The sequence below is a fragment of the Gallinula chloropus genome (genome assembly GCF_964237585.1).
Source record: "Gallinula chloropus genome assembly, chromosome: 9".
Classification (NCBI taxonomy): domain Eukaryota; kingdom Metazoa; phylum Chordata; class Aves; order Gruiformes; family Rallidae; genus Gallinula; species Gallinula chloropus.
Window position 1 is genome coordinate 5697702 of NC_140094.1, and position 12075 is coordinate 5709776.

Sequence of the window (12075 nt, forward strand, 5' to 3'; positions counted from 1 at the left end):
GAGGTGGAAGGCTTTCTTACAGAAGCCAAACCCTGGGTGAGGAGTATTTCTGCGTCACTGCAGTGCGAGCTCCCAGCAGGGAACAGAGCCTTGAGGTTTTCATACCACCCGACCGGTATCTCCCCCTGCCACTCGTTTAACACCCCTGGAATCCCGGGCGAAGGCTGACTTCCACCCCGCCTTGTTCAGCAAAGTGCTCGGTACCCACAAGGAGAAGCCGAGCCCCGAGGTGGTTGGGAAGCGGTGCAGGCGACACAGGTGCTTTAAATCACTGAGCTTCTCCTCAGGCCCCCAGTCGAGCTGCCGATGCTGCCCGAGGGAGGGCAGGGAGCGTGGCGGGTGGCGGCTCTAAATTCTGATGGCCGGGGAAGACACTACACCGGAGACCTCAGGGGCTTGCGGGGGAGGAGGAGCAGCCCTCGGCCGGCTGGGGGGAGGCGGCGGGCGCTTCGAGGGGAAGGCGGACCCGGCCTCCCGTCCCGTCCCCGCGGGGCCGAGCTGCCATTTCGCGGCCGTCCCTCCCGCGGCGGGCGGCACCGCCCCCTCCCTCAGCCTGCGGGGCGCGACATGGCGGCGGCGCGGGCGCTGCTGCCGCTGCTGCTGTTAGCGGCGGGAACGGGGCCGGCGGGCGCCGTGTGGCCGCAGCCCCAAGACGAGCGCTCCCCGCCGGGTGGCGGCCGGTGCCTGCTACCTCCCCGCCGTTTCCGCTTCGCCTACGCCGCCGGCTCCGCCGTGGGGCCGGGCTGCGCCGTGCTGGAGGCGGCCTTTCAGCGGTACTGGGCGCTGCTCTTCGCCGCCGCCCGCCCGACCGGTGAGGCGGGACCGGGGCTGCCGGCGGGGCGGGGGGCCGCTGGAAGGGCTGTCAGGCCTTTCACCCGTGGCTTTGTGCTTCCCCCCCGACCCACACCAAAACCTCGCTTATTTGGGGGTGGGGGGTGTCCCAACCACGGGGCTCGTGTGGAGGTTTTGCTTTATGCCCCCGTCTTTCCTCCGGTCAGCAGGGGCTGGTGGCGCGGGGGCGTAGGGGCTGTGATGTGATGGCGGTGGTGTGATGTTGAGGGGGCTCGGAGCGAGTCTGGGGGCAAAGGGCAGGCACTGCGCTCGTACACGGAGGGTGCACTGCCCTCCTGCACTAATAAAATGAATCTTGCTTGGCACAGCCAGCACTAGTTGTCTTGCATTTCTTTCGAGGAGTTAAGCCCTTGCTGTCAGCGTTTGCTCTATCTTACTTTATCTCCTCCAGATAGTGTTCCGCTTTCCTTCCTCTTCTTGTGACCCTGCAGTCGCTCCAGCTTTGGTGTTGCAAGTCTTGGGTCCTGCCGGTTTCTAGCAGCTCTTGGTGTCCAGTGTGAAGCTTTACTTTGAGGAAGGACTCTTGATTCCTTTGTGCACTTCTTCCAAGTATGTATTCCCTGCCATGGGGCTCTTGTTGCTAAAGCTGTGCTGATAAGCATATGGCAGGTAGGAGCTCATGGATTCATCCTGGAATTGTAGGCTAAAACGAGGAAAGGCCAAAACTTGGACAGCCTGGGCTTGATTTGGGACAGGTTCTAGAGATTTCTTGCCCCTGGACCTCTCTGTGATAGCATGTCTGGAATGAAATGTGGGAAATTCCCTGGCTGCATTCATAGAGGCAAACACAGGCTGAGGAGTTGGCATGCATGGATGCTCGGTGGGTCTGCGGCACCCTGAAGCACTAGGTATGGCTTCAAGTTGTGCCAGGGAAGGTTTAAATTGGTTATTAGGAACAATTTATTTGCTGGAAGGTTGTCAAGTACTGGAAGAGGTTTCCTGTAGCGGTGGTGGAGTCACCATCCCTGGAGGGATTTAAAATCCATGTAGACGTGGTGCTTGGGGACATGGTTTAGTGGTGGCCTTTGGCAGTGCTGGGTTAACGGTTGGACTCCATTAATGATCTTAAAGGCCTTTTCCAACCAGAATGGTTCTGTAGTTCTGTCTGGGAAATACGGATTGCTTCATCAGGAAGAGCTAGTAACACTGCTTCTGAGCCTCTTAAATGTCAGCGTGAACTCTGTTACTGCCAATCCGAGCAGAGACAGTAACAGAATTGGAAGCCACTCTGCTTCATCTTCAGCACATCATGCTTTGAGAACGGTGAGCCTGAAACACTGAGAGGAACCGGTTGGTTTATTGTATTTCTTCAACTCTTGAGAGCAATAGAAGCAAATTTTGATTTGGGAGCTGCAAAGGCTCCTCTTGCTTCCTCTTTGCTGCTGGGAGCTAAATAAATGCTGATACAATTATCTACATTTTCCTGCTCCTCTTGGAGGGGAAAATACAACCATGAGATCCCTTGGAACAACTTCTTGTGATCACGAGATTGAGTGCTGTACACACTCATCACTTTCCATACATGGTCATGCTTTATGATGCTCAAACTACACCCTGAATTTTAGGGGTTTTTTCCCTTCTCTGCCTTCCCTTCTTTTTTTTTCTCTTCGTATGGGTGGTTAGTCATCAGACGATGGAAACCCGCATGGAAAGGAACAGTTTCTATTAATGGAGAAAATAACACAGAAACCCTTTTCTGTCTGTTTCAGAAAGCTGCTGTGTCAGTTTAACAAGCAAGAGTATGTCCAAACTCTGCAGTCATGCTGGACTTGAACTGTGAGAAAAGACCAGTTTAAGTTAGGGGGGGACTTATGGGGGTCTCTGACTCAAAACATGGCCAGGCCTGGAGTCTAGTCAAGCTTCTGTGTCCAGCTGGTCCCATGTGGAGACCTGTGCCTTTGCTGTGTGTTTGACCACCCTTAAGGTGAAGAATATTTATTTTTTCCTTTTATCTAATTAGGATTTCCCTCACTGCTCTTCCTTTGTCTCCTGTCCGTAAGCTGGGCAGTGCTAAAGTGAGTCAGAGAGATCCTGGAACCTGTGTGGAGCTTGAGGCAGGACCTGACACCCCAGCTGTTTCATTGCTGCCATCCTGCCACCATCACTGTGTTAGTGTCCTTGTCTCACAGCCTGTGACCATAATTACCTTGGTGTGCGCCTCGGCAGCGCCCTTTTGAACCATGAACTTCAGCCTTCATGGTTGATGGGTCTCTGGTCCCCGCTGCACCCATCTGCGTTGCCTTCCGGGTTTGGTGGTGTCTCCCTGGCTGGGTTCAGACATGGTGGGGGGACCCGATCCCCCTGCCCCTTGTCTTGGGAGTGGCATCCCTGGGGAGCTGCCGTCTCGCCAAGAGGAGGGAGCAGGGCTCAGTGCCGGTGTGCCAGCTCGCACATCTGCGAGGTTGCCTTGGCTACCGGCTTGTCTGTAACCGAGAGGAAAGCTCAAAACCAAGGACTGTCTTCGAGCTGTTTCCCTTCTCTCTCCAGAGGTTTCGTCATCCCTTCATGGAGAAACGTGGCGTCTCTGGCTCCTGCAAGCTTGGGAGCGCAGGCTGTCTGCATTGCACCTGAGCACTGGTGGTGGTGTGGTGTCCCTGAGCCTGCTTGGAGCACAGCTTAGGACCAGCTGTTCTTGGAGCCAAGCTCTTAATGTTTCAGTGACCGTATTGAGCTGTTCCTGGGCACGCTGAGGGGGTGTGGGCATGGACCTTGGCTGGGATTAGCACCCACCCACCTGCTTCTCCTGGCCAGAGACCACTATGAGTAGACCCATGCATCACAGTGAAGCCTGAGCACATCCCTTTGGGTTTGGGGGAGTGACTCCAGTACAGGCTCCGGGCTCTGCATCCTTAGAAATGCTCCTTCTGATAGAGAGGTATGGCCACAGCTCCTGCATGGGGTCTGAAGGTGGCTGGCTTGCTGTTTCCAATCCCTGGGACCTGCTCTGCAGGAGGTTAATCAGCCTTTTGGTGCTGGGCAAGACCTCTTGGTGGCCTCTGATTCAGCCCAGTGCTTGGATTTACACACACACACACCCCTATTTTTACAGGGTTTCTTTGCCCTTTCTGAGAAGTGTGGGGAGGATAGCGGAGCTTTTGGGTTCCTGGGGTTTTCCAGTGTTGGGAGAGTTTGGAAACATGAAGTTTTTCTTCCCCCCCAAAAAAGATTTGAGTAGTAAGGGTGTCCAGGAAGCCTTGGGGGCTACTGCTAGACCATACTCTGATGTCTCTCCTCTTTTCAGCACTCCTTTAATCTTCCCTGGTGGTTTCCTCACTGCCAGACCTTCTCCGAGGTGAAGGTTGGGATCAGCTCATGTTCTCCTGGTTGCTTGTGTTGAAATAAGCGCCTGTTCAAACACCCCTGTGCCCCCTCTGGGGTGAGGGACGGGGGATCCCTAGTTCTGGCACGCCTGTTAAAATTCCACATGGTCCTTTTGCCTCTTGCTGGCTGGGCTGGGAGAATGGCAGGGGCCTGGAAGCAGGGAGAAGAGCTGGGATGGGATTGACATCCATGGTCTGTGTTCTTTGCAGAGAACAAGCAACCCAGGGGAACGCCCTGCACTCAGCTCCTCGTTTTCGTTGCCACGCCGGGCTGCGATGGGTTCCCCAGCCTGGATTCCAAGGAAGGCTGTGAGTGTCGGGGTTGGGAGTGGGAGGGAGCGCCTGGAGCGGGAGTGTGGCTCTTTCTGTGCCCCTCAGTTGCAAACAGCACTCTGCAGTGCTTACCCACAATTTTAGGGAGGCAGCATCCCCACTGTATTGTTGAGAAACTGGGGCAGGGTGGGAGCCAGTTACCTGAGGATGCTGATAAAGCTGTGGGAGAGCTTTAAAACAACAAAACCAACCCAGGAGTCACTTCTCTGGGATCCCAGAGTGTGGGTCCTGTATCAAGACCTCTGTCCGGTGCTGCTGCACCCTGTAGCTGATGCTGTCACAGCCTGTGGCAGCGTGTGATGGAGTGTGGGGCCTGATGCCAGAGCTGACCCCTTTCTGATGCTGTGTTTCAGATAAGCTGTCTGTCTCGGAAGGGTCCATGCTGCTCTCTGCCGATGCTGTCTGGGGAGCTCTCAGAGGTGAGACGAGCTTCCCGTCGGGCATTCCCGCTCTTCCTGCCCCAGGCCTATGGGGATGTCTCTCTGTGCCTCTCTCTTTCTGTAGACTTAGTTGTTAATCGAGCTCTGTTCCTTTGGGGGAATCTGTGCTGAGAAAGTGACTGTGTGTGGTTTTCCTGTAGGCCTGGAGACGTTCAGCCAGCTCGTTGGGAGAGATGAGAATGGCACGGTGAGTCCTGGCCTCATCTCTGGGCAGTCGGCTCTCCCTAATGGGAATGGGATGAGGATAGCCGGAATGCTGGCGATGAGGGGGATACAAGCAGGGCAATGCAGCTGTGTCTGGGGCCATGTAGGGATTGGTGAATCCAGGCAGATCCCTGCCTTCTGAGCACAGAAAGCCTTGCAGCTTTCTCTGGAGTGCTCATACGCTGGGCAGTGAGGCTGCCTGCCCTTCCTCATCCTGCAGGCCCTGGGGACAGAGGGGACTGTGATCGCCTCCTTCTAATGCCTGCCTTGCTCAAAACCCTGCTCACTTCTTCCTCTTCTTCTCTGTGTACAGTACTACATCAACCAGACAGAAATCGTGGATTTTCCCCGCTTCCCTCACCGCGGCCTGTTGCTGGACACCTCGCGTCACTACCTGCCTCTGAGAGCCATCCTGGAAACTCTGGTAGGGTGCCCATGCTGCCAGATGAGGGGGTTTAGTTGGGTGTCTGTGTGACAACTGAGGGTTCCTTGAACAGCCTGGAGGGCTTTTGGTTTGGGTGGGTTTTCTTGCTGTGTTGCTCTTTTCCAAAGATACTAGGAGCTGTCCAAGGCCACTGCAACTACATCTCCTTGAGGGAGAGCTTGCCAAACCGAGGCTTTCCGGGCAAACACTCGTCCCTATGTGAAGCAGCAGGCTGGCGTGGCATGGCAGTGTGACCTCAGTTCTTCATATAGATAGGCATAATAGAGGAATGCATCTGTGCTGTAGGTGCTTCCTCACGTGCCCATGGCTTGCTCCTGGTGTAACTCACAAATAGGAAAAGAAAGCAAACCTTGAGGTATCTTAGATTCCTGCAATCCAGGTTGCTTTGGGAGGCTGGGTTGTTCCCGTGCCAAGGGAAGACTCTTGACTTCTTATCTGCTGCTTCAGATAAGCAGCACCCGGGTGGGTGGTGAGTTTGTGTTCATCCCAAGCACAAATAAACTTCCAGGTCTCCAGCATGGGCTCAGTTGCAGGGAGAATGGGGATTTCATTGTGAGCAGAAGCACTGCTGGCCCTGTGCAGCTCTGTGTGGTGCTGGGGAGTTGGAAGAGAAGTGTCTGAATCCCACTTGGATCCCGGAGAGAGTTGAGGGACTCTGCCTTGGCCTTTGGGAACACAAGGACCTTGTCACCTTTCTGTGGCAAGTGGGGTGACCTCTCAGGTGGGACAAGGCATGTTTCCCTTTGCTCTTGTTCCTTCCCAGGATGTCATGGCTTACAACAAATTCAATGTGTTTCACTGGCACATTGTGGACGACCCGTCTTTCCCCTATGAGAGCCTGACCTTCCCAGAGCTCAGCAAGCAGGTAACGCAGCCCAATGGCCATGCAGCACCTGGCCCAGGGCGAGCAGATCCCTCCCACAGCCCCAAGTGAGACACTGAGGCATCCTGCCTTCCCCAGGGAGCTTTCCATCCCATGACCCACGTGTACACAGCCAGCGACGTGCAGACGGTGATCGAGTACGCCCGGCTGCGTGGCATCAGAGTCATCGCCGAGTTTGACACTCCTGGGCACACCCTTTCCTGGGGTCCAGGTGAGGAGCAGATCCTGCTGCTGCAAGGAGAGGTGGTGGTGTCCCAGGAGGAGGAAGGGGATCTGCAACCTGCATCCCAAAAGTGGTTGTGGGCAGCCGTGTCCCACAGGCTGGCTTTGAGGAGGAGCAGCAGCCTACCTTCTGGGGGGAAGTAGGACCCAATAGTCCAACTTCTAGAGCAAAATCCAAAGGGAAAATGTTTTTGTCTCCTCTTGGGTGCAAGCTGGGTGATTCCTGTTCTTGGGGAACATCTGCTTGGCCAAAACCAGCATCGGGGGTATGACAATGATCTAGGGGGTACAGCTAACCAAGCTTCGTCGCTCTTCTCAGCTCTGCCCTGGTCCTGACACACTCCTCTCCACTCTGAGGACTGGGAGTGCCTCCTCTTCCATGTTGGAAGTGCGAGAAGCTCCAGAAATACATTGTCTCACCTTGCTCTCACCTTTCCCTGCCTCCAAGTGCTGTGGCCCACACTGCAGTATGCCCCATGCATGTGGGTGCAGCCCAAACTGCGGCTGCCCCCCTTCCCCGTCAGCTCTGGCTGTCTGGGGACTGTGCTGGTGCTATCTTTCCCTGGCAGCTCTGCAGACTCTTGTAGGAAACTGTAGCATCCTGCAAGGATTTGGCAGGTCTGTTCCCATCCATCCATCCATCCATCCATCCATCCATCCATCCATCCATCCATCCATCCATCCATCCATCCATCCACACAGCAGCTGTTGCAGAGGGGAAGGAGGGCTGTCTGGCCTAGAAGGCTGGGGACCTGCAGATCTTCACGTGGGACAGCAGTGGACATGTGGGTGGTGGGAACACTGATCCCTTTCCATCAGGTCAGGCTTCCCATGCCAGAGGTCATTTCCTGCTGCAGTGTTCATGCCTTGTGTGCCATGCTCAGGTGTTCTCTCCTCAGGCAGCCACTGGGCCATGGTGAGGAAGGTCTGGGGGTTACGTGATGCAGTGAGAAGGCCTTGCTTAGCTCTCTCCTTACTGTCCTGTTATGACCCAGGTGCTCCAGGCCTTCTGACTCCCTGCTATGTGGGCAAGAACCCTTCTGGGACCTATGGGCCCATCAACCCCATCCTTAACAGCACCTACCAGTTCGTGAGCAGCTTGTTTCAAGAGGTCAGCGCTGTGTTCCCAGACTTTTTTCTTCACCTTGGTGGCGATGAGGTGGACTTCACGTGCTGGTGAGTCTGACATCAGTCTGGATGAGGAAATATCTGGGGAAATACCATCTGCAGATCTTTGGTGTCCTGCTCTCCCAGGCTTTGTGTGTTGGTAGCTGGGGACTCTGTGCTCGTGGTGATGCTGGTTGTGGGAAGCTGCTGGTGCCAGCGCAGCCACAGCTCTTGGAATGCCTGAGCTAAGCCTTGGACTGAGGTGGGAGGGACTTGGCCTCACTCCAGAGCTTGGGATGCAGCACCGGTGTTGTCTTCTCTTTGGCATGCAGGAAATCCAATCCAAAAATCCGTGCCTTCATGCAGGAGATGGGCTTTGGCAAAGACTACAAGAAGCTGGAGTCATTCTACATCCAGAGGTGAGGGTGGCTGCTGTGGGTCTGCAGCTGCAGTATGTCACTGGCTCAAATACCTTCTGCTGTCTCACGTGTGCCAGCTCCGTGTCAGGAGCAGGCCCATTGAGGCACGTCTCCCTGGCCCCAGAGGTAGCAGCCTCGCCGTGTTTTCTGGGGAGGCTGACTGCAGGGGAGCCCAGTGGGGGCCTCTGCTCTCCTGCTTCCCCTTCAGAAGTACTTTCATGTGCTGCTGTGGGTGTCAAGGTGACCCAAAAGTTGGTGCTCTTTCCGCTCCAGGCTTCTGGACATCATCTCTTCCCTCAAAAAAGGTTATATCGTGTGGCAGGAGGTGTTTGACAATGGAGTGAAGGTGAGAGCTGCCAGCTTTCCCTCACACAATTCCCTGTGCCAGGATGAAAAGTGCCAGTGCTTGTTGCCACACTGATCCCATGCACAGTGTTCATGTGTGCTTGTCAGGTGAGGCCGGACACCATCATTCATGTCTGGAAGGAGAGCTCCCCACCCTACATGGAGGAGATGGCAAATGTCACCAAGGCTGGTTACCAGGCTCTGCTCTCGGCCCCCTGGTACCTCAACCGCATCTCCTACGGGCAGGACTGGATGGCAGCCTACCAGGTGGAGCCCTTGGCATTCAAAGGTGTGTCCCTTGTGTCCCCTTCCACTACAGCAGCTGACTTGTCGCTCGGAGGTGATGCCAAGGCCAGGGGTCTCAGTGATTTGTTCTTGCTGTGTCCTGTTCCCTTGGTGCTGACAGAACAACTCTGCTCTGCCCCCAGCCCGGGGTTTGCAGCGGAGGTTTCCAGAAAGGGCGAGTTATTGCCTGTCTAGCTGAGGTGCTCACTGCTGTCATGGGCATCTCTGTGGGGAGGGTGGTAGGTCACCCTGTCACCTGAACGCTCTGTCCTCTGGCAGGCAGCCCTGAGCAGAAGGACCTGGTGATGGGTGGAGAGGCGTGCATGTGGGGCGAGTATGTGGACATCACTAACCTGACCCCCAGGCTCTGGTAAGGGACGCTGTGGGGTGGTGGGGGGTGAGCTGAAGTTGCTCTGGGCTCGTGCTTCATTTCCTTGGGCACTGAGCGAGAGACACCAAATGCCGCCTGTTTGGGCTGCGCACGGTGCTTGTCGCTGTCCCTGGGTAGCACCTCTTGGCATCACTGGGGCTTAAGAACTATATGATTTTGGAGGTCTTTTCCAACCTTAATGATTCTGTGATGAAATGAGGGCTTGTAAGACTGCAGCATGCTCCTGTACCACCTGCTGCTGCAACCAGTGTGCATTTAACACTGGGCTCTGTCCTGTCAGCCCTGTACATCCCAATCTGTGTGCATCAGGGGGCTGCATGTCTGGGGGTGTTGGAGGGGGTCTGGAAAGTGTTGGGGAGCTCAAGGGTTTGTGTGTGAAGCTTTGGAGCTCCCACCTGATGATGGCAGCTTCCATCCCTTGTTTCCCAAGGCCGAGAGCTGGAGCCATAGCTGAGAGGCTGTGGAGTAACGCGACCGTCAGGGACCTGCAGGATGCCTACGTGCGGCTGGCCGACTTCCGCTGCAAGCTCCTTGGGTAACCATCCCTTCCTGCGGCCGGTCACTGGCTCAAGGACAAGGCAAACCCCAACCTCCATGGGGTTCGGCCCTGGGGAGGGTGGAGGGGGCTTTCTCTGGTGAGAAAGGACCCTCGTTCTTCTGAAAAGTGTCTGGGCTGTTCTGCCTGTGCACGGGCAGAGCTGGGCTCTGTGTGGTGCTGGCGGAGAGCCCCTGCTGCCAGCGTGGGCTGGTGGCTCTGCTGAGGAGAGGGCTTCGTGCTGGGAAAGGGGAAGAGGGGGGACACCTGTCCACTATCGCCGCCCCTCCTGCGGCACCAGCTTCCCTGGGAAACCTGTCACACCCGTGATCGCCCTGTGCTCCTCTGACCTGCCTGTGGGCTCTGCCTGTGCCCTCGGCGTAACACCCGGCTCTCTGCTCTCTTCCCAGGCGCGGGGTCCAGGCGCAGCCTCTCTACGTTGGATACTGTGAGAACGAATTCGGTGGGTTTTGAAGGGAGCGAGTCCCACTGCTGTTGGTGGGAACAAGCCCTCTCCGAAGAGCTGGTTTGGCAGAGGGACACTTTCCCCTCCCCAGCTCTTGCTTTCTTTTGGACTCTTTTTTTTTTTAGTCCTCAGTGTGCACTTTTTGCCTCTTTTTTTTAATTTTTATTTCTTTAAATCTATAAATAAATGATCCCGGAGAGGAAGAAGGTGCCTCTGTTTGTGCTCTGCTGGGGCTTGGGAGTCCCATGCAAGGGTTCTGGTTAGTGGGAGCCAGAGATGCTGCTGGAGGAATGTCTGGCTGTGGCTCCAGAGCTTCCTGGGTGCCTGTGTGGCTGGATAAACCCTGTTACGGAGTCATTGCTCGGCTCTTCCATCAGCTGTCTCCTCTGCTCGCATTCAGCTCTGATTGAAACCATGTTCAGCCCAAAGTTGTGGCAATCTCTGGGGGAGAAATCGTTGGGCTGTGGGTCTCAATCATAAACAGGTGTGAGATCTGCTGTTCCACCCAGAAACCTTTTCCCATTTAAATTAAAGATGTGGAATTAACTTCTAATTAAAAATACCCGGGAATGAATTCTAGCATTTCTCTACCCTCCTGCGTCGCAACACCTGAGCACTACAGCTCGAAGTGGGGGGGAAAAGAGAGCATAAAGCCCAACTTTCCCCCAGCTCTGCTTGGAGTGGGATGTTTTCCCCCATCTACTTCCCCCCAGGGCTTCCTTCCTCTGCCCTGTGCTTCCTTCCTCCTCCTCTCCATCCTCCACCTCTCTATCCTTGCAGAGTGCATGCCCTAAAGAGTAACTGCCACTTCCTTTGCCTGGGCTGGGCCGTGCCGTCGTGCCGATGGGCCAGAGCTTTGCAGAAGCTTCTCCAAGCTTTGGTTCCTTCGCCACCTGGTTTTGCCGCTGCGGGGGAGCAGGGTCCGGGGAGGAGCCAGGTGAAGAGCGGGATCCCCGTCCCCCCACAGGGAACCACCCTGCTTTTCCCTCTCCACAAGGCCCGTTCCTTCCAGAACATCTATTTTGGTGGCGTAGGACTCACCGGGGCGCAGAGGAGAGCAGGCAGCGTGTGAATCACTCGGGGCAAAGCACGGTTAAAAATAAACCCAGGCGGCGAGGAGCAGCTGCCAAACCCCCCCACCCCCCCAGATTTCGGCAGGGTTTTGTGCCCCTGGGTGCCTGCTGCGGGCGCTGTCCCGGTGTTTGGTTGGGATGCGCTTGCACGTGTGTGCGCACGCTTACAGGCGCGCAGGCTTGCAGGCACCCGCCCTCCGTCCACGCCTGCGTGTGGGTCCTTGCAAACAGCTGCACAGAGGGGTGTGTGTCACGTGCACACACCTGTGCGTGTGGGTGCCTTTAGACACGGGCACCTGTGCACATGCGTGTTCACCCGTGCATTCATGCTCGTGCCTGTGCACTCAGGCGTGCACGCAGGTGTTTGCACACACGTGCACCCACCCACCCCCTTGTACATGCGTGTGCGCTTGTGCACATGTGCAAATCCCCCCACCCTTGCGTGCCATGTGGTTGCACGTGCTTGCACATGCTTGTGCACGCTTGCAGCGCGTGCTTGCATCCCCACGTGGCTGCACGCACGTGTGCTGGCACACACGCGTGTGCCCGCTGGCGCAGACACACCTGTGCCTTGCGTAGGCTCGCACAGGCTTGCAGATGTGTGCACGACCCCACACCTGCACACACCTGCACACGCGTGATGGGGAACCTGGACACACACCCCCCCCCCCAGCCCGGCTGCTGCTCTGAGAATGATTAATTAACGGCGGCGCCGGGTATTAAAGCCGCTCGGTGTAATTACAGCTCGTTCGGGG

The 12075-nt window shown here is 56.2% G+C and overlaps 1 protein-coding gene across 1 annotated transcript; it reads left to right on the forward strand.

Annotated features, from left to right (window-relative positions):
- Window positions 1-567: 567 nt before the first annotated feature.
- HEXA (hexosaminidase subunit alpha) lies at window positions 568-10666 on the forward strand (the record flags this gene model as incomplete). The annotated part of the gene is made up of 14 exons (XM_084267925.1): window positions 568-811; window positions 4383-4481; window positions 4859-4924; window positions 5086-5132; window positions 5463-5573; window positions 6358-6459; window positions 6556-6688; window positions 7695-7875; window positions 8139-8225; window positions 8499-8571; window positions 8679-8859; window positions 9135-9225; window positions 9677-9781; window positions 10192-10666. The coding sequence occupies 14 exons, from the start codon at window positions 568-570 to the stop codon at window positions 10253-10255; spliced, it is 1584 nt and encodes a 527-aa protein (XP_084124051.1). The 3' UTR covers window positions 10256-10666.
- Between the last annotated feature and the right edge of the window lie 1409 nt (window positions 10667-12075).